The sequence below is a fragment of the Leuciscus leuciscus genome (genome assembly GCF_965113295.1).
Source record: "Leuciscus leuciscus genome assembly, chromosome: 16".
Lineage (NCBI taxonomy): Eukaryota > Metazoa > Chordata > Actinopteri > Cypriniformes > Leuciscidae > Leuciscus > Leuciscus leuciscus.
In genome coordinates this window covers 9880352-9901592 of record NC_138740.1, presented here as the reverse complement: position 1 = coordinate 9901592, position 21241 = coordinate 9880352, and the positions used below count along the sequence as shown (strand labels likewise).

The 21241-nt window shown below is 40.2% G+C and overlaps 1 protein-coding gene across 1 annotated transcript in view; it reads left to right on the top strand.

Moving 5' to 3' along the window:
* The window catches only part of gabrb4 (gamma-aminobutyric acid type A receptor subunit beta4), a 101739-nt gene that overhangs the window by 45685 nt on the left and 34813 nt on the right, over window positions 1-21241 (top strand). Inside the window, exon 3 of the mRNA XM_082141334.1 lies at window positions 4057-4124. Coding sequence (XP_081997460.1) covers window positions 4057-4124 — 68 coding nt within the window. The remainder of the gene's footprint in view (window positions 1-4056; window positions 4125-21241) is intronic.

Genomic DNA, 21241 nt, shown 5'->3' with positions numbered 1-21241 from the left:
TAAAGGGGGTAAAACTAGGGCCAGTCACTCACTGTGAAACAGTTTCAGAGACTGTTGGGCCTCATGGCAGCTGCATCCAACGTAATCACTTTTGGCCTTTTGTACATGAGACCTTTGCAGTGGTGGCTCAGGATCAAGGGGTTTTCTCCGAGGGGAAATCCATTTCGCACGATCAAGGTCACGCGGCGATGCCTTCGTGCCTTGGTCATGTGGAAGAAACTACAGAAGCCCAGTGCTGGGGGCTTCTTGTCGACGTGTAACGCTTTCGTCGGATGCTTCCCTCACGGGATGGGGGGCGGTCATGAGTGGCCGCTCGGCGAAAGGTCTTTTGCAGGACCATCAACGTTCTTGGCACATAAATCGGCTAGAAATGATGGCGGTATTTCGAGCTCTCAAATACTTCCTGCCAGACCTGAGAGGTCACCATGTGCTTGTCCTTCCGGACAACACACTGATGGTCTCGTATATCAGAGCAGATATCCTGTTGAGACAGGGGCTGAGGCCCGGGGAATGGAGACTTCACCCCAAGGTGGTGGAGCTCCTTTGGGAGAACTTCGGTCAAAACTCAAGTCTACCTTTCACATCGTTTTATACAACGCATTGCCCTATGTGGTTCTCCCTGACACATCCAGCTCTGCTTGAACTGGATGCTACGTATTAGGTGTGGTTGAGGCTACACCTGTACGCATTTCCCGATATCTTTTCTCCCGGGAGTTACTCTCATCCGGAGTTACGGATACTATGGGCTCGGCCTCTGAGGGGGCCCAGCTCCTAGATTCAGGTCTCTCGACTGAGGTCGTGGAGACCATACTCCAGTCTAGAGCTCCCTCCACGAGAAGACTGAATATCTGAATCTTGCTATCTGCCCTATGGTACAGTACTTGATTTCTGCAATGACTGTTTCTTTGCTGGGTTATCTCTGAGGAGAGATTCTTATTTCGTCTTCTCCGTGGTACATGAGGCTGAGGCCTGCACGTACTTGGATTTGCACCTGGTATGGTGATAGTCTTTCTTCACCCCTTGCCGGGTTGTATTCCTAGGTCCCTACTAAATTTGAGGGTCATTTGTGCTGCAGGCCTTCTGTCCTCCACCTCCAGATCAGGAAAAACGTAATCTGTTATGCCCTGTCCGGGCTTTGGATGCTTATGTCCACAGAGCTGCCCTGTGGCGTATATATAAGAGCAGTTATTTGTCTGCTTCGGGTTACCTAAGATAGGTTGCCCTGCATCTAAACAGATAATGAGCAAGTGAGTGGTTGAGGCTATCTCACTTGCTTATGAAGCGGCGGGACAGCCTTCACCTTTGGCTGTCCCAGCCCATTCTACCAGGAGTATGGCTGCCTCTAAGGCTTTATTATCAGGAGTTTCACTCTATGACATTTGTAATGCGGCAGGCAGGTCCTCACCGCATACATTTGTTAGATTTTATGACTTGGACCTAGGCTCCACTCCAAGGTCTAGGGTGCTTGTTTCCTAGTATGCGCACGGTCTTCATACAGAACAGGCATTTGTCATATGGCGTCGTGGGTATAGGGTTCCCACCGCGTCTCGACGCAGCTCGAGTTCCCTTGAAAGGGTTACGTATGTAACCCTGGTTCCCTGAGAGGGAACGAGACGCTGCGTCGCCTTGCCATACTCCCTGCATGCCTGTGATCGACTTGCTTCGGCTTTTCAGAAGCTAACGCGATCTGTGTCAGCGGGGCTGCCTTATAGTTTCCTGGTCGATGACGTCACCCGCCTATGACGTCTCGTCTTTCCATTGGACTGATTATACACGTGCTTCACGACGCAATCACGCAGGGCGTTCCCACCGCGTCTCGACGCAGCGTCTCGTTCCCTCTCAGGGAACCAGGGTTACATACGTAACCTGAGACGTTTTACAACTAGCCAATGAATGTACTTTGACATCTCCTGGGAATATTCTTGCTGGTTGCCTTCAAAAAGCGCACAGGAAAATGGCTCCATTTTCCCTTTTCTCCACGAGCGGCGTTTCTCTCGCTCTTTGGTTTTTATGAGGTGGGGTGAGAGATTAACGGAACTGCAGGCATTTAAGGAGTGAGGCGGAATGACATGCAAACATGTCAGCAGTGAAAAGATGGGGGTGAAAAAAGTTCCACTGCACAAAGAAGATGGAGATGATACACAGCGAGATGGAAGACTGCACTCTCAGTCAAGTGCTCAGTTAGTAAATATTTCAAAACTGCAGTCAAAAGAATGATGTTTTTTTTGTTTTGTTTTTTTGTGGGTCTGGATGGCATCTAAGAGATATTTTAAGACAGCACAGAAGATGGATGCCAAACAAAGGAAATGTCAGAAGGCACCGTGTAAAATAATCGTAAAGGGACAGTTTAAGGGACAGAAAAATGTACGATAGCAGAACAAAATTGAAGTCATAATGAATTGAGGTAAATAGACAATTTTTGTGAACTGAATTAACTGATTCCCTTATGAATCAGACATTCCGTTTCTCTCAAGAACTGTGTGTCTAGGAGAATTTGGGAGTGTGTGTGGATGTCAAATTGTTTTGTGTTGTGTTGGGATTTTCTTGGTTTTACAGTGCATGATTTATTGATCCAAATATATACTTTTTTGACTTTGTATAACTTGCTCTTTCTCTGAAATGATTCTTCTTTTCCGCTGATTTTGACACTTTTTTTTTGTTGTTGTTGACTTTTGGATAACGTTAACCAGCTCTCATTCAGGAGTTTTCTTGGCCCTCATGGCTAAGAATACCAAATGTCACACCTGGTATGTTCTGCTCATAACCACGTTTCTGTATTTTTTATGGAACTAAAGAAATATTGACATGCACTGCAACAGCAGCCAATTTAGAGTGTCATGGTGTAAATGTTTGTCTCTGAAAATCGTAGCTAGCACAGTACAGTGGCTGAAACAAACTCGCTCTGCTATAGAAAATATATATTTTAAAATACTATATTATTAAATTTAAGTTGGTATGCTTTTCCATATTTATTGCAAATGGTTAAATATTAACATTTTGAGTTGATTGATTAAAAGAGAAGTATTATTATGCACACTTGAGTCTGCGTCTGAATAAGATATTATATCATAAAAGTGATTTCATTGATTTTTTAAAAATGATTTATGGTTTCCATCCGCTTATAGCTTCTTCACTTAGTACCTGACAAGTGTTTTTGTTGACTAGAAATGAAACCTTAAGTTAATTTTAATCTAAATTTTGTACTAATTGTAAATTATTTCTAAAGCAGCAAACAAGTGAAGTTATCTGACTAACTCCTCACCCACAAGGCAAATGCCATACTTGGTAATTTAGTCAGCAAGTACTTGTACTTGTACTTTTAGTAGAAGTTTAAAACGTAAAACCTCAGATTACTGAGCACAATTAATAATAAACAATTCACAACTTCTATATGAATTTAGTAAAGGAAGGCACTTAAAATAGTGATTTTATTTGGGGGGAAATGCTTTGGCTAAATAATGAATTTCATGAGCTATTTTCATGTATTTCCTCTTTGTAGCTATTTGGTATAGGCTTTATCCAGTTTGTGGTGCTTATGTAACACAAGGCGTTCTCACTTGCAAATTCGCCAATGTTTACAAGGTTGTTTTTCTCATAAATGTCTCAGTCTCAGACAGCACACCCACAGTCTGTTCACTGACCGTCTGATGCATATTGCAAAGTTTTTTTGGGGCTTTTTTTGTTTTGTTTCATTGATCTACCAAGCTTTACTCTGATTGGTGAGCTTTACAGAACTTCCCGTAGTAAAGGCAAAGGATTAGGTCTGTCTGGAAACAAAGATTCTTTGTGTTTACAAGTGTCCGGTTTTATACAATGAATATATCATGAAATAATCAGTGGATTTGATAAAGTTCGCCGGGTTCAAATGTACCCAGAGATTTGTTGGAAGATTTTTTAGATATAGAAGTGTATGTCTGTGAAAAAGTCTCCAGTTTTTACATACATTTTTTTGTTTTTTTCCTCAAATAGGCATCATAGATAAACCTCTGATGATGTTGTGGTACAATGATGTTGTAATTAACTGAACTTTTTTCTCTCTCTTTGTCTTTTCTGTAGGTCCTCCGGTCATCGTGGGAATGAGTATAAATATTGCCAGTATTGACTCCATTTCAGAAGTCAACATGGTTAGTAACACTAATTTGGCATTAATTTGATTATTAATGTTAATGTTGCTGATTGTTGTTAGACTCTCAAAAAGCTGAACATCATGAATTGATCAGTAATATTTTAATTAGTATGGCTAATCAATCAATTATCTTAAATTCTTAGAAAATGTATATTAGGAAAAACATCCAAATTAAGATAATTTAAAGAATTATTGGGGCTGACAAGTAAAACACTAAATAGACAGAGTATGTATTACTCTAATTAAGTCAGTATATTGTTTGGAAAAAACAAAAACATGTTGCTTTGTTTCTTGCATTTTCCTGTTTTTATAAAGTATATTTCTAGTATATATAGTATTTTTTGAATAATTAATTAACACGTTTACCATCCAAAGTTTGCCTATTATGAATAGTTTAGCTTTGGTTCCTGAGAAACACACTGTGTTTAAAAGCCGTTCTATTGAGTCTTCATGGTGTTCAGTAAGGAAATGATCAGTATGCATGATTATGTATAACTGCGGTCATGACCAATTATGTAGCACCAGTAGACCTTTTGGCTTTGGACCATCACCTCAAGTTAAACACCAACCTGGAGCCCTTAAAAAGCAGTTTACTTAAAGAGCAGTCATCTAAATTTCTGCTGACAACTCCCTATACATACTTACTGTGGAGTCCCCATGCAGACTTACTGCATTCATCATTTCTTCATGCAGAGTCAGGGACTTTGGTTTTATTAGTGTCTCGGCTTCAATGACTGCGGCCTGAATCCATAAAGTACCCCAGAGAAGAAGTGCTGGACCTGGAACCGTTTCCCTCGGGTTACTGTCGGATAATAATGGTTTGACAGCAGGAAATATGATCCTAGATTAGATTTCAAAAAAAAAACTTGCTTGCTTGGTCTTAACAACTGCTTTTTGGTCCTAAGCAGAGTTCAAGTCCTAAATTAATTTAAGACAGAACCTTCTTTTTTTGCAAACATACTTCGTAAAAATGTCACTGCAGACATTCTTTACAACTCAAATGTACTCACTCTGCTGCTCTGCACTTACTACAGCTAAACAAATAAGCACAAGTCAACCTGTCATACCAAACAAGACCACAGAGAACACTCCATTTAGATCCTTTCAGAATTACTAAACACACCAAAATACAAATGAAAAATAAAAACTTCCTGATTGTGTGGAAACTCAGCGATCTGAAGGCAGGTTGATGTCATCAGTGAACAGTTCCTCTGTCAGAACAAGCAATCATGTCTATGTTTGGATTGTTTGATGCCCATGTGTACATAAACACCACTGATTTAAATGTTTTCCAGTGTAGCAACAGCTGTTTACTACTGTAGCTATGTAACAACTCTGCAAAGTGCTGTTGAAGTATTTGTCCCTTTGGATTTACCACCAGAACTGTATACAGTCTGGCACTGATGCAAAAAATGCCAGCTGCTTTCCGAATGTTTATTTTTTATTTAATTTTTTTTAAAGGGGCCCTATTGTGTCACTTTTTACAAGATGTTAAATAAGTTTCTGATGTCGCCAGAGTGTGTATGTGAAGTTTTAGCTCAAAATACCCCACAGATCATTTTTATAGCATGTTGAAATTGCCCATTTTTGGGAGTTGGAAAATGATGCCAACAGAGCCAAAGAATATAAGCTGCATGGAGATAGAAAAGGTATAGTTTAGTTTAATTACGGTTATAACTTGTGTTGTCATCTTGTTTTTATCCACTATTAGTACAAGCCTGTTGTAGAGGACCCCGTCCGAATTATGGCCAAAACTTTACTGATGAGTTTTATGAACTTTATTGTACATCACAAAAAAGATGAAGCAACTGTTTTTACTCCAGAAATCACCGTAAGAGCTGAATAAAACACAGAAGAAGAAGTGCGCATTAGTCTCATCCATAAACTCTCTCTCTCCCTTTCATTATCATCAGCATAAACAGTGAATTACTCAAAAACACTTGTTACAACTAACAGTAAAAATATATAAAGACATTATGCCTTTTCAGGGGGTGCTTAATAAACTGGTAAACTTTATATTGTATTACCTTCAAAAATAAAACTAATCCACTGCGTCTTCTACGGCTCTGATGTCGGGAGTACACGAAGACTGTTACTCTTACATCCAACAACAAAACACCTGAGTTGCTTACAAGACATTCATGTCGCTACAGCTGCTCCGGCCTGGAGAAAATGGTGGACAATGTACAACTCGCTCAGGGTGGGGTCTATGCGGCAGAGTCCATCAGAGTTGCTCTAGCTATCTACGTAAAAACCGGATGCAAATTGTAACAGCTTGCTGGATGACACAGTTTCAGACTATGACAGCCCATAACAAACTGGCAGCATATTTTATTTTCAGCTTTTCTGAGCTGGCTGACACACCAGAAACCTAACTAAATGCAAAAAAGCTTAAAAAAAGTGAATATTTCATCCGATGTCCCCTTTAAGAGACCAGCAGCAATGAGAAATTTGCTATATAGTAAGTGTGACTAATGGGAAAGTAAATTAGACATCATACATAGCATTTTTCTGTCATAATGTAGCAATTATTAAGAGGGAAACCCAAGGCCACATCAACTCTATGGGTGGACTTGTGTGTGGTTCGTAACCTTAAGACCTGTGTAAACTAGATGGCTGAACTTGTGGCCCCTGAGGCATACAGTCATCACAGGCAGCAGTCTTCACCTGACTAAAATAAACCCATTCTAGCAGATGTGTGAACAGAAGACACTGTGCTCAGAATACATTAGCTCCTTGTTTTTCAGAAACAATTTCAATTTTTTCCCCCCCAGAATAAGTCGTTACTAAATGGTTCTTTCAAATGGGTACTTTCAAGAGTATTAAGCGAGATCATTTTACAGCTCTGACATTTCTCACTGTCCAGTTTTGCCTCTGAGAAAAAACGGTTGATGAGACGTTCAAAAGGAATTTGAATATTGTCTACTGGTTAAATATATGCTTTATTCAAGTGTTCCTAGGAAGTCCCTAGAACTCGTTATTATGCTGTGATGTGTGTTTGAGTGATTTTGGGCATATATATATATATATATATATATATATATATATATATATATATATATATAATATATATATATATATATATATATATATATATATATATATATATAATTTTATTTTTCACTTCAGGCAGTTCTTTTTTAGCGTTAGTACATCAAAATGAAGAGAAAAAGATGCCTTCTCTGATGATGTCAGGAAAATGCTGATTAACGGATGACACTACAAGAACATGTACTCAGTGTCATAGGGAAAACCCGCTTGATAGTTAGTGAGGTAGTTGTTGTAGTGGATATGTTTAGGTATGGGGTAGGGTTTAGGGATCAAGAAAATGGTCATGCAGAACAAGGCATTAATATGTGCTTTATAAGTACTAATAAACAGTCAATATGCTAGTAATATGCATGCTAATAAGCAACTAGTTAAAAGTGAATAGTGTTCCCTAATCTAAAGTGTTACCAAATATTTTTGCTATTAATCTGTTAGTCTGCATTTACATTGATTAATGTGTATCTATTTTGACATGCCATATTATTGTCCCGTGCTATGGTTATTATGCTATGTCAGTCATTGTAATTTCGAGAGCGAATCCCGTGTTCATATGTGGATTTCACTTCCGAAACGTTACGCAGTGTGTAACTGGCTGTTGGTCTTCTAAGCAGCATACAAATTTGTATTCAATAGATTATATAGACTTGTAAGCATGCAAAGAGTGCTCCCATTATAATTACTAAAAAGCTGTCGCTCATCTCAATTTATTGGTATTTCACAAAGTACAAAATAATCAATGAAGATGTCTACATTGCTTAATGAATCTCTTACTTACAGTAATTTTTTTTTCTACATTTGTACAACAACAAAAATGTACAACATTGTACAACAATGTTGTACATTGTACAAATGTACAATTTGTACAACATTTTTTTCTTTACTCAACAAAAAAAGAAAAAAAAGAAGAAAAAAAAGAAAAGAAATGTCCCTTTTTCAGGATACTGTATTTTAAAGATAACTTCAAATCAGTTTTACAGATCTTTATTGGAAAGGGTTTAAATAATGATTTTTTATGGATTTTTAATGAACCATAAACAATTGTTGCACATGCACTTGGAAAAGTCCTTAAGACACTAAGGGCCCTATCTTACACCCGGCGCAATGCAGCGCCAAGCGCGACGCAAGTGTTTTTTGCTAGTTTCAGTCCAATGCAGTTATCATTTTCACATCCTGCGCCACGTTGTTTAAATAGCAAATGCATTTGCGCCCATTTGTGCGCCCATGGCGCTGGTCTTAAAACGAGGTGTGTTCTGGCGCATTGTTGGCTCGTTGCTATTTTAAGGCAACAGAAATAGACTGCGCCATTGACCAACTGAAACCTGGTCTAAAGTCAATGGCACAATATTTTTTGGTTATTTAAAGAGCGCGTTAGTAATGTGCGCCTATAGGCGGGTCCACAATGCGCGTACATTCTGCTTATTAAACACACAGGGACGCACAGCAGCACACAAGCATGCCAAATAATAAAATTAAAAGGATTACAATGTAAAAGATTATTATTGTGTACTTAAAGATATGGTGGAATCCGGCTTGTCCCGTAGATGGTCTGCTTGCACACTTTTACCTTGCACATGAGCTTAAATAAATCCACCCCGCAAGATTACTGTTATAAAAATGAACCTCGTCTGAAAGGTAAAGGGGGAGGTGTTGCTGTAATTTATAGTAATATTTTCAGAATAACCAAGAAGTCTAGTTTCAAATATAATTATTTTGAAGTGTCGGTGCTTAATGCAGTGTAAATGATAAATCACATTTGAGATTTGTGCTGGCTACTGTATACAGGCCACCAGGGCACCATACAGACTTTATCAAAGAATTTGCTGATTTTCTATCAGAGTTAGTACTGGCTGCAGATAAAGGCCTAATTGTTGGTGATTTTAATATACATGTAGATGACGAAAAAGATGCATTGGGATTGGCATTTAAAGACATTCTTAACTCTATTGTTAGACAACATGTGTCAGTACCTACTCATTGTCGTAATCATACTCTAGATCTAATATTATCACACGGAATCAATGTTGAGGCTGTTGAAATTCTGCAGTAGAGCGATGACATCTCAGATCATTATCTAGTCTCGTGTAAACTTCACTTCACTATCACTTCTGCCACTAAAGATTGCTTTATTAATAATCTTCCTGATCAGTTTCATCATCTCAGCATCCCAGATAGCTTAGAAGAACTCGATATTGCGACAGAAACTTTTAACTCTCTCTTTCCCAGCACTTTAGACACAGTTCATCCGTTGCGCTTAAAGAAGATTAAAGAAAATAGTCCAACGCCGTGGTACAACGAGCACACTCGGGCCCTTAAGAGAGCAGCCAGAAAAATTTAGCACAACTGGAAGAAAACAAAACTAGAGGTATTTCACATTTCATGGAAACAGAGCTCGATTGCATACAGAGAGGCCTTAAAAGCTGCTAGATCTGCTTATTTTTCAACCCTATTAGAAGAAAAAATAAACAAAACCCTAGGTATTTATTTGAAACAGTGGCTAAACTAACGAAAAATAAAGCTTCAAGCCCAGAAGTTTCCAACCAGCATAGCAATAATGACTTTATGAACTTCTTCACTTATAAGATTGATAATATCAGGGAGAAAATTATACCCATGCAACCGTCTACTACAGTATCGCATCAGGCAGTGCATTGTAGTCTCCCTACGGAAAAATTCGATTCATTCATTGCTATAGAAGATGAATAATTCACTAAACTCGATAAATCATCTAAATCGACGTATGTATGTTAGACCCTATACCGACTAAGCTACTGAAAGAGATGGTTACAGAGGTCATGTAACCTCTTCTTAATATTATTAATTCATCTTTGGGCACCGAGGTGTCAGCGTCCCCATACGATCCTCCGAGGAGGGGCGTTGAACGGTCAGTTCGGTTGTTCCCTGCCGGTTCGCCGCTTCAGGGCACCAAAGTGACTGTTCAACCAAATCCAGAGGCCAGTCTCGAGAGACTGGTTCTCCTAGTAGAATTTCTGGCAGCGTGGAAACTACTGCCATATATTTCTCAGTGGGTCCTGCACACTATAGAAAGGGGTTCAGAATTCAGTTCGGTTCTCGTCCGCCCAGATTTCTAGGGGTCCTCCCCACAGTGGTGGACCCCGAGCAGGCTCTGGTTATGGAGCAGGAAGTACTGATACTTCTGCAAAAGGAGCTACAGAAGGGGTTCCTCCTCCCAGCAGACAGTCAGGGTTTTACACCCGTAACTTCATTGTTCCGAAAGAGGGTGAGGGGTTGCGTCCTATTCTAGACCTGCGTCAATTAAACAGCAGGTTTCAGAATCTCAAGTTCAAAGTATTCTTACGCTAATATGATTGTGTAACAGATTCAGTCCGAGGACTGGTTTGTCAAAATAGACTTGAAGGACGCGTACTTCCATGTATCTATCCATCCTCATCACAGGAAGTTCTACCAGAAAGACTCTGGAGAATTAATACTGTGACAATGAACATTTATTTAAGAGCTCAGCAAACAATCAAATTCTTTGGCGTAGGCCCCGTCCGTAACTCGCATTCCGAGGGTACGGAATCTGCATATCCTGCCTGAAGACGAAGGCAGGGGCGCAGCTCACCCCCTGCGAAGTAAGGAAGGGGGCCATCTGGTGGTGGTGGGGTGGAAGGAGGAGAGGACATCCTGGCGTCTTCGGGGTAGAGGGGAGAGCCCGTCTGGAGGTGATGGGGAGGATGGAGGGGAGGACCCAGCATAGAAATGTTAGGGAGATGATGGAAAAGTCCCGTCTTGGTGGTGGATGGGGAGGATGGAGGTGGTTGAAGCGACAGCATCTGCGAACTCAGACATGTGTAAGTACCACCCTTTTATACTGGCTATTAGGATATGATTGGATAGATGAGAAGGTAATACATGACGTGAACGATTGAGTCTTCCTGGCAGAACTTACGCTAGCTTCATTTCCTGAGGTTTGCTTTCGGGGGCGAAGCATACCAGTATTGGGTTATTCCCTTCGGCCTAGGTTTATCTCCCACACCTTTGGGGATATTTTGGGGATATTTAATTTAATTTTATCAATCAATAAATTCCTCTTGAAACAAACTTTGTTGTATTATTTTAATTTAATACTGTGAAGCTGCTTTGATACAATCTGTATTGTGAAAAGCGCTATACAAATAAACTTGACTTGACTTGACTTGACTTTACAAAATGCGTGGATGCAGCTCTGGCTCCTCTGAGACTCCAGGGCATTCGCGTATTAAATTATCTCGACGATTGGTTGATTTTAGCTCAGTCCGAGCAGATGGCAGTTCGGCATCGAGATGTCGTTCTGTCTCACATAAAGAGATTGGGGTTGTGGCTCAACGCCAAGAAGAGTGTGCTCCTCCCAGCTCAGAGGACCACTTTTCTGGGTGTTTTATGGGATTCGACAATAATGCAAGCACGTCTGTCTCCTGCATGTATTTCTGCGATTCTCACAGCCGTAAAGGGGGTAAAACTAGGCCAGTCACTCACTGTGAAACAGTTTCAGAGACTGTTGGGGCTCATGGCAGCTGCGTCCAACGTAATCACTTTTGGCCTTTTGTACATGAGACCTTTGCAGTGGTGGCTCAGGATCAAGGGGTTTTCTCCGAGGGGAAATCCATTTCGCATGATCAAGGTCACGCGGCGTTGCCTTCGTGCCTTGGTCATGTGGAAGAAACCTTGGTTCCTCGCCCAGGGCCCAGTGTCGACGCGTAACACTTTCGACGGATGCTTCCCTCACGGGATGGGGGGCGGTCATGAGTGGCCGCTCGGCGAAAGGTCTTTGGCAGGACCATCAACGTTCTTGGCACATAAATCGGCTAGAAATGATGGCGGTATTTTGAGCTGTCAAATACTTCCTGCCAGACCTGAGAGGTCACCATGTGCTTGTCCTTCCGGACAACACACTGATGGTCTCGTATATCAGAGCAGATATCCTGTTAAAAGAAAAGAGGCAGGGGCTGAGGCCCGGAAAATGGAGACTTCACCCCGAGGTGGTGGAGCTCCTTTGGGAGAACTTCGGTCAAAACTAAAAGGAAAAACAAGTCTACCTTTTGCATTGTTTTATACAACGCATTGCCCTATGTGGTTCTCACTGACGCATCCAGCTCTGCTTGAACTGGATGCAACGTATTAGGTGTGGTTGAGGCTACACCTGTACGCATTTCCCGATATATTTGCTCCCGGGAGTTACTCTCATCCGGAGTTATGGATACTATGGGCTCGGCCTCTGAGGGGACCCAGCTCATAGATTCAGGTCTCTCGACTGAGGTCGTGGGGACCATACTCCAGTCTAGAGCTCCCTCCACGAGAAGACTGAATATGCATTGAAATGGAAACTGTTCTCTGCCTGGTGCGGAGAACGCCTTCTGAATCTTGCTATCTGCCCTATGGTACAGTGCTTGATTTCTGCAATGAATGTTTCTTTGCTGGGTTATCTCTGAGGAGAGATTCTTATTTTGTCTTCTCCGTGGTACATGAGGCTGAGGCCTGCACGTACTTGGATTACACCTGGTATGGTGATAGTCTTTCTTCACCCCTTGCCGGGTTGTATTCCTAGGTCCCTACTAAATTTGCAGGTCATTTGTGCTGCATGCCTTCTGTCATCCACCTCCAGATCAGGAAAAACTTAATCTGTTATGCCCTGTCCGGGCTTTGGATGCTTATGTCCACAGAGCTGCCCTGTGGCGTATATATAAGAGCAGTTATTTGTCTGCTTCGGGTTACCTAGATAGGTTGCCCTGCATCTAAACAGATGAGCAAGTGAGTAGTTGAGGCTATTTCACTGGCTTATGAAGCGGCCGGACAGCCTTCACCTTTGGCTGTTCGGGCCCATTCCACGAGGAGTATGGCTGCCTCTAAGGCTTTAATTTCAGGAGTTTCTCTTCAAGATATTTGTAATGCGGCGGGCTGGTCCTCACCACATACATTTGTCAGATTTTATGATCTAGACCTCTCCACTCCTGGGGCTAGGTTGCTTGCTTCTTAGTGTGCGCAAGGACTTCACACAGAACGAGCATTTGGCATTATGGCGTAGTGGGTATGGGGTATGGGGTTCCCACCGCGTCTCAAACGCAGCTCGAGTTCCCTTGAAAGGTAACGTCTCAGGTTACGTATGTAACCCTGGTTCCCTGATAGGGAACGAGATGCTTCGTTCGCCTGCCATACTTCCTGCATGCCCTGACCGACTTGCTTCAGGCTTTTCAGAAGCTAACGCGATCTGTGTCAGCGGGGCTGCCTTATAGTTTCCTGGTCGATGACGTCACCCGCCTATGACGTCTCGTCTTTCCATTGGACTGATTATACACGTGCTTCACGACGCAATCACGCAGGGCGTTCCCACCGCATCTCAAACGCAGCGCCTCATTCCCTATCAGGGAACCAGGGTTACATACGTAACCTGAGACGTTTTCTCTGTTATGCTGATGATACTCAGCTCTATATTTCTATATAGGACGAAACTTACCAATTCACATAATTAATGGAATGCATAGTTGATATAAAAAATTGGATGACTAGTAATTTCCTACAACTTAATTCTGAAAAATTCTAATTATTGGACAAAAAACGTCCTCACATAATAACCCAGAATACTCTCTAACAATTGATGGCTGCTCTGTCAAATCTTCGTCATCGGTTAGGAACCTGGGTGTGCTCTTTGATACCAATCTTTCATTTCAAAGTCACGTGTCTAGTATCTGTAAAACCGCATTTTTCCATCTTAAAAATATATCTAAATTACGTCATATGCTCTCATTGACAAATGCGGAACAATTAGTTAATGCATTCATGACTTCAAGGCTAGATTATTGTAATGCTCTTATGAGTGGTTGCCCTGCACACTTAATAAACAAATTACAGCTGGTCCATAACGCAGCAGCTCGAGTTCTTACCAGAACCATTAAGTATGACCATCTTAGCCCTGTTCTGTCAACACTGCATTGGCTCCCTATTAAAACCCCCTGAGGTCTACGGTATCGCCGGCGATACCAGCTCACTTTTTTTTTATTAGTGTAAAAGAAACTCATAAATACTCTGTTGACTTTGATTTTCCATAGGAGTTTCATACATCAATCGATTCTGTTAAATGTGTATTATTTTTGTGTATACTCACAATAAAAACAAAGTGTTGTGCTTTTTGCCAAATAAAGAAAAATAAACACGAAGCGAGTTCTGCCTTCTCTCTGCCAGTGAAGTCCATTCTGAAACGCGTCCGAAAATTAACAATAACTCAGCGAATACTCAGTCAAACAGACATACAGACAGACAGGCATGAAGCTTGAATTCTCTTCTTTTAAATGAAGTAATTTATATAAAAAAACAATTATTCTCATCTTGTGAAATCTGTATTAAAAGAGAGCGATTCCAGTCGAGCTCATCTCATCTCATTACGTTATAATCGGCCACGCCCACGGAGAGCGCGCGCTATTCAAACGCAAATGGCTGAGGCAATCCTGTGAACGCCCACATCAGCTCGAGAAAACACACAAGTTTATTTAGATCATTACTTGTTTACACCGTCTTGCAGCGCTGTGAGGAATAATACTAATGGAAAATGTCCCTCAGAAGTGCGGGTATATCGAGGAGCGAGCTGAGGAATACAAGTAAGTTTTTTCCTTCTCACGTGAATTTCTTCACGTGGGTTTCTGTTTATGAATGAATAAACGGCATGAATGCGCGCTGTTTACCACAGCTGGCAAAGACAGTTTAAATTTAAATCGCGTGTGTGAATGAATGATGATGTTTTAGCAAACTGTATTGCTATACTGAGATAAGTAAACATCGACTGAATGTTGAAATAAAATGTAGGCTATTTGTATAAGCAACGTATTAAACTGCAAATTAACAATATGCCCTAATATTTCATGAAAACAACGTTACAGTCAGACGAAATATGAAAGACAACATTTTGTTGACCAGATTTGGGTACAGTTTTTACTGTAGAATATACTGCCACATCAAATAAGCTTTTGTTTAGCCATTTCTATATATAAAATACTATTTTTGTCAAAAATAAAGTCATCAACTAAGATGTTAGCTGTTCCAATGTTGGTTATATTCAAACTAATGAATACATAGATAAAATGTAGGGCCTATGGGACATTCTACCAGAAACGTACATTATCTGTCCTTGAATTGTTACAGTGAATAAAAAAGTATTTCATCCAAAAATTTCTAAAACTGGCTCATAGTTGATTTCTGTGAGTTGTTCTGTAAAGGAATATGTCATTCATTAGGTTCTCAGATATTTTTTTCTTTATTAAAAACACTTTTGAAAATTACAAATCCTGTCCATGCCCTTGTCCTCAGCCAAATTGGAGCTACAGCTTTCATAGTTTTGTTATGCTACAAACTGTTATTTAAAAAAAAAAAACTCATCAATAACAAGTTTAAGCTGTTATCATTCACATCAACTGATCAAAAACATAAAATTATATATAAATTCTACAAATAAATTCTATTTTACAACTGTCCCCATGTTTTGGTCAGTCCTGTCACGTTTACATAAAACTCTACATAAAATGTGTGAAATACACCTTTAAGGGTATCACTCAGAGGAAGTGACATCATTTGACCCAGGTGAAGCTTACATTGATTAAGGCTGAATTGTTTCATTGAATTGTATGATTTTAAGCTTGTTTTTGTATGTTTTTTTTAGGAAGACGAGCTAAAGGGTCAGGCCCTGTCACGGTTAAACATTCCAGAAAATAATGAAAATGTTTTAAATCCAAAACATGTCTAAAAAGGTTATTGAAATTCCTTGCTTGCATGTTAACAGTTTTTATGCTAGCATGCTAGCAGGCTGAGTAATGGCAGTTTACAATGGCCAACCGTCAGGCCCTGTCACATCAGGCCCTGTCACATTCCTGTGTGACACGGCCTTACAAATGAATGTTATTGTTCTTTTTTATTACATTTATTGCATATGTTATGTATTTAACGCATGCAATAGTAAAATGAAGGCCAAGGTGCTTGATTTTTATACAACTGTGGCCATGGAAGTGATTTAAACACCTAAATTCAATTATTTGGAGGGCTGTCCCAATACTTTTGGCAATATTATGTATGTCCTTGGCTGAATTTTACCATAGTCTAATATTACTTTAACATTAAAATTATAATAATAATTTAAAAAAGAAATGCCAATCAAAACTTAAATAAAGAACACAAAACATAACTTTTTCTGCATCATCAAAATCCATAAAGTCAGTCCTGTCACAGTACCGTCAGTCCTGTCACGCCATGGTCAGTCCTGTCACACAGGAAATTATGATAAAAGTGTACTATTTGAGGAAATATTAATTAATTAATCTCTTTAACTGTGTAGATGAAGGTGGGGGTATATATCCACTACTATGTTTTTATAAAAATCTCCTATGTAAAGGTAGTTATTTTACAACTATATGAGTGCCTGCGGGTATTCTGTGATTTTGTGTACTACAGTTGACCGAAAAGTTACTTATATTTCTTAAAGGAATTATAAAACCATGTTAGATACAATCAGGGACATGTGATCAATAAGAAAATGCTATCTGTATCAAAGAAATTCATTAGGAAACCATTCTAACATATACAAATTTGTCTGTGACAGGGCCTGACATTTTAGGGGTGAAATGCGTATAAAAATGTATTTTATTTAATCATAAAAACATGCTGAGATGGGATGATATGTGTTTCTCATAGTTTAACATGTCCTCCATATGTCTCAACGTTCAGATTTAAGAAAAATATATTTTTTTCCCCAAGATTTTTTAAAGTGGAAATGTACGTTTCTGGTAGAATGTCCCCTATAATCATTTTTTTTTACCAAGAAAGAGTACACTTGAAATATTGTTGAAATTGTAATTATTGTTGTAATTGTAACCATTTTAATAAAATAGCAAAACATATTTACAAGATAGATGTAAGCAAAATCTTAAATGGTCAATATAAGTCTTCTTCTAAATATATCTATTGTCCTTGCATTGTGGCTCAGTCAGTGTCACACCTGAGTGAATGGCTCATCATTATGCAGAGTGGGTGTATTCTAAGGTGTAAACCACTCCTCGTTCACGCCCCCTCGCATATTGGCTTTCCAAGCAAAACCTGTTTTACATCAATTTAAATCAATGTATGGTTTTATGTGAACGATAAAGCAAGACTATTTTCACGTAATTTTGAAGAAAAAACTATAGGCGACGACATCCATAAGTCAAAAGTCTTATTGCCACATATTTAGTATGTGTTTTGTGGTCTTATTTCAAAAATTTTAATTTTTAGTTTTTTCGATAACCACGCATAAACATTATTCTCTCAAAAATGAAAACATGTACATACATGTGGCTCACATATTATTGTAGTCCTGTTTGTGCTATATAGAGTGAATTTACACCTTTGCCATTAATATGTTTATAAGCAACTGAAAAAAGCACAAATGTCAGAGCATGTCAGAACACCCCCAGGGCCCAAAAAAACGCTCAGACTCCAGAGGGTTAAACATCGTATACATGTTAAAATATTGCTGATTACTTACTTCCGTTTCGCGTGGCTACGCGGAAGCGATACAAATTCTGTATTATAAATTTTAAGGCCAGACAAGTAGTTTGTTGAGGGTAGGTTTGTAGGGAAGGACTACACGCCTGCGCACATATATTCAAACACGCATACCTATAGACTGAACTCGTAATACACGTGCACGCCATCAGCGTTCTCACGGGTTCGCGTTTTTGAAAGTTTGCGCAGAAAGAACTCTAAAATACACCAGAAGAATGATGGCCAGGATCCCTAATCACCTATGTGAACATGCAATAGTCCTGCTGCAAGGAGGCATGAGGCCTGCAGATATGGCCAGAGCAATGCAATGTTCATAATGTAAGACTACAGTGCTAAGGTAGACAGGATAGTTAGCTGACTGTCCTTGCAGTGCCAAACCATGTGTAACTATATGTCCCCCCAGATGTGTTCGAGAACTTTCAAGTGCCTTGGTAGAAGAGTGGGGTAACATCTTACAACAGGAACTGGCAAATCTGGTGCAGACGATGAGAATGAGATGCACTTTAATCACAGAATCATTATTCCATTTCTGTTTGTCAAATGTAATTGAAACTTCTTCAGTTTATGTCTCAGTTGATAAATATTTGTATATGATATAACATAAAAAGAAACTAGAGGATGTTTCTTTTTTGCGGAGTATATTTTCAGGCTCTATTTGGTACCTTGTTTGTGGAAAGTGTCTTTTATTTAAAGGGCACCTATTATGCAAAATTCACTTTTACATGGTGTTTGAACATAAATGTGTGTTGGCAGTATGTGAGCAAAACCACCCTAGAATGATAAAAATCCACCCAGTGTTTTTTTTACAATCTCAATAAATCATAAGCACTGTCTCAGAATGAGCTGTTCTCAGATTCAGCGCAATGTGACGTAGAATTGCGCAGGCCCCTCCCACGACTGTTGAGTGACACTTCAGTTTGAGCATAGACCCGCCCTGAGTGAGCTGGACACAGTCCGCCATTGTTCGACGCTTGAGCAGCTGTAGACAAGAATGTCTCCTAAGTGATTGAGGTGTTTTGTTGTTGGATGTCAGAATGAACATATCAGTCTTCATTTACTCTCGTTCTTACTCGAGGATGGATCTGTACCAACTGTTCGTGATCCAGATTACACTCTCCGGAGCGACAGGACTAACGTTACTGACCACGGCAGAAATGAAAGTGAGAGCGCGCTCTTTATGACAGCTCATCGAATAGTTTTACGGATTTACAGTGTACCAGTTTATTAAGCACAGACTGAAAAGGTGTGTATATATTTGTTTGCTGTTAGTTGTAACAAGTGTTTTGTGTACTTCGCTGTGTATGTTCCATGATAATGAAAGGGAGAGAGAGAGAGTTTATGGATAAGACTTTAATGCTCACATCTTATACTGTGTTTATTTAGCTGTTCTTACAGTGATTCACTGGAGTAAAACTAACGCTTCATCTTTTGTGTGATGTACAATAAACTTAATTGAACTCATCAGTATATTTTGGTCATCATTCGGACGAGGTCTGCTACAGCAGGCTTGTATTAATAGTGGATAAAAGCAGATGACAAATAAGTTATAACCATAATTAAGCTAAACTATACCTGTTTAATCTCCATACAGTATATATTCTCTGGCGCTGTGGGCATTATTGTCCGACTCCGAGCCAAAATGAACACGTTACTGAGAGTTTCTGTTTTGATATTATCAGATGAGATTATCCTGACTGAAGCGCGAGCTCGTGAGGCTCCGCCCCCTGGGCCGGCAGCAGCAGTTAATTTGCATTTAAAGGGATACACACTAAAACAGCGCGTTTTTCTGAGCCCCAAAAAATGACAGTTTAAACATGCTGTAGAAAAATATCTGTTGGGTATTTTGAGCTAAAACTTCACATACATACTCTGGGGACATCAGAGACTTATTTTACATCTTGTGAAAAGGGTCATAATAGGTGCCCTTTAACGAGCTATTAGAAAAAGAGAGCCATAAAATGATAGATATCAGAGACAAAATTCAAGAGAGAATGTGGAGAAGGACACAGAGATCTGATGCTATGTTTTCTTCCAACTGCAATACCTCCATATGGGGCCACTGGAGAATTTCCATCCTTTTCCAGGCAGAATATTTTTATTTTTATTGTTCAAAGTATTCACTCAAGTATGAGGTTGTTTTCCTTGACTTTTTCCACATTCTCCTTTACTTTTTTCCACATTCATGTGATGTACATCTGAGAGTAACGTATTACTGACAAAGAAAATATGTAGGGTGTCGTTCTTGGTTCTATGCATTCATTTTTGATTGAATTTTGAGATGTGGCCGTTGCTCTAGAAAAAAAAGTGGAGGCAGATGAAAGCGAGCTTGAAGGGGCAAGTAGACCAAATGATTGGAGAAGCCCTCCATACTCTATGTAAACAGAGAGAAGTTTTCAGCATAATGTCCAGTTTGATTAAACATTACAAGGTCAAAAACTTTTGAAAAAATTACACATGATATGCACAGATGAATTATTCACAATAACATGTATGAAGAATATGAATAAAAAGGGTGAATTTCCCCTTGTCTCAGGTTACTGTAAACCTGGTTCCCTTAGAAGGGGAACAAGGCACTGCATCTTGGTATTGATGCTTTGGGGAATGCCATCAACGTGACCAGATGCAAGTGTAAACAAACAGCAATAATCATTGAGAGACAGCAGTCCTTGTGTCACATGCGAAATGCCCGTGAGTATAAAAGGGTGTCTGAGTTATATATCATCAACACTTTTGTCTGAGGGAGATGCGCAGGCAGGCCCAAGGTATGGCAATGAGACATAGCATATCATCCCCCTTCTCAGGCAACCAGGGTTACAGTCTAAACCTGAGATGTTTCCTTTCGAAGTGGAACTTTGATGCTGTGTCTTGGTATTGATGCTATGGGGAACCAATATCCATTACGGCATGCTGTGGGAATGCCTGCCTCCCTAGGCTGTGAATATTCACAAACATAGTGAGCATAACATAAATCGACTATGCATGACCACGTCAGCACGTTGTTCGTCTTCCCTTTCTCGCAAGGGCTTGAGCGTTCAACGCGCCGTGTGCCGTCGAACTGCCGCCTGATAGCGCGTGTTGTTACGGCAACCCAGCGCGTCGTGCAGCGCTCTAGATGCGCAGTCGAGTCCCTTTGCCTTTTCCCCGATCTAGTTCCTCTTCTGGTTGCCACCAGAAAATGGTTACTTTGGCTAATACGTTGGACCCGCTCGGAACCTAGTTAGCGCTCCCCAGACCGTCCCGTTGGCTCATCCGCACCATCAGACTCAGCTATGCGATTCAGTACGCCCGGCGCCCTCCCAAGTTCAGGGGCATCCGGTTCACCACAGTGATTGCCACTGGTGCTACTGGCGAAGGATGCGATCAAGCCGGTCCCTCCAGCCGATATGAAGTCAGGGTTCTACAGCCCCTACTTCATTGTACCCAAGAAAGGCGGTGGGTTACGGCCAATTTTGGACCTGCAAGTTTTGAATCAGGCCCTGCACAAGCTCCCATTCAAAATGCTCACGCAGAAATGCATTTTCGAATGCATCCGTCCCCAAGATTGGTTTG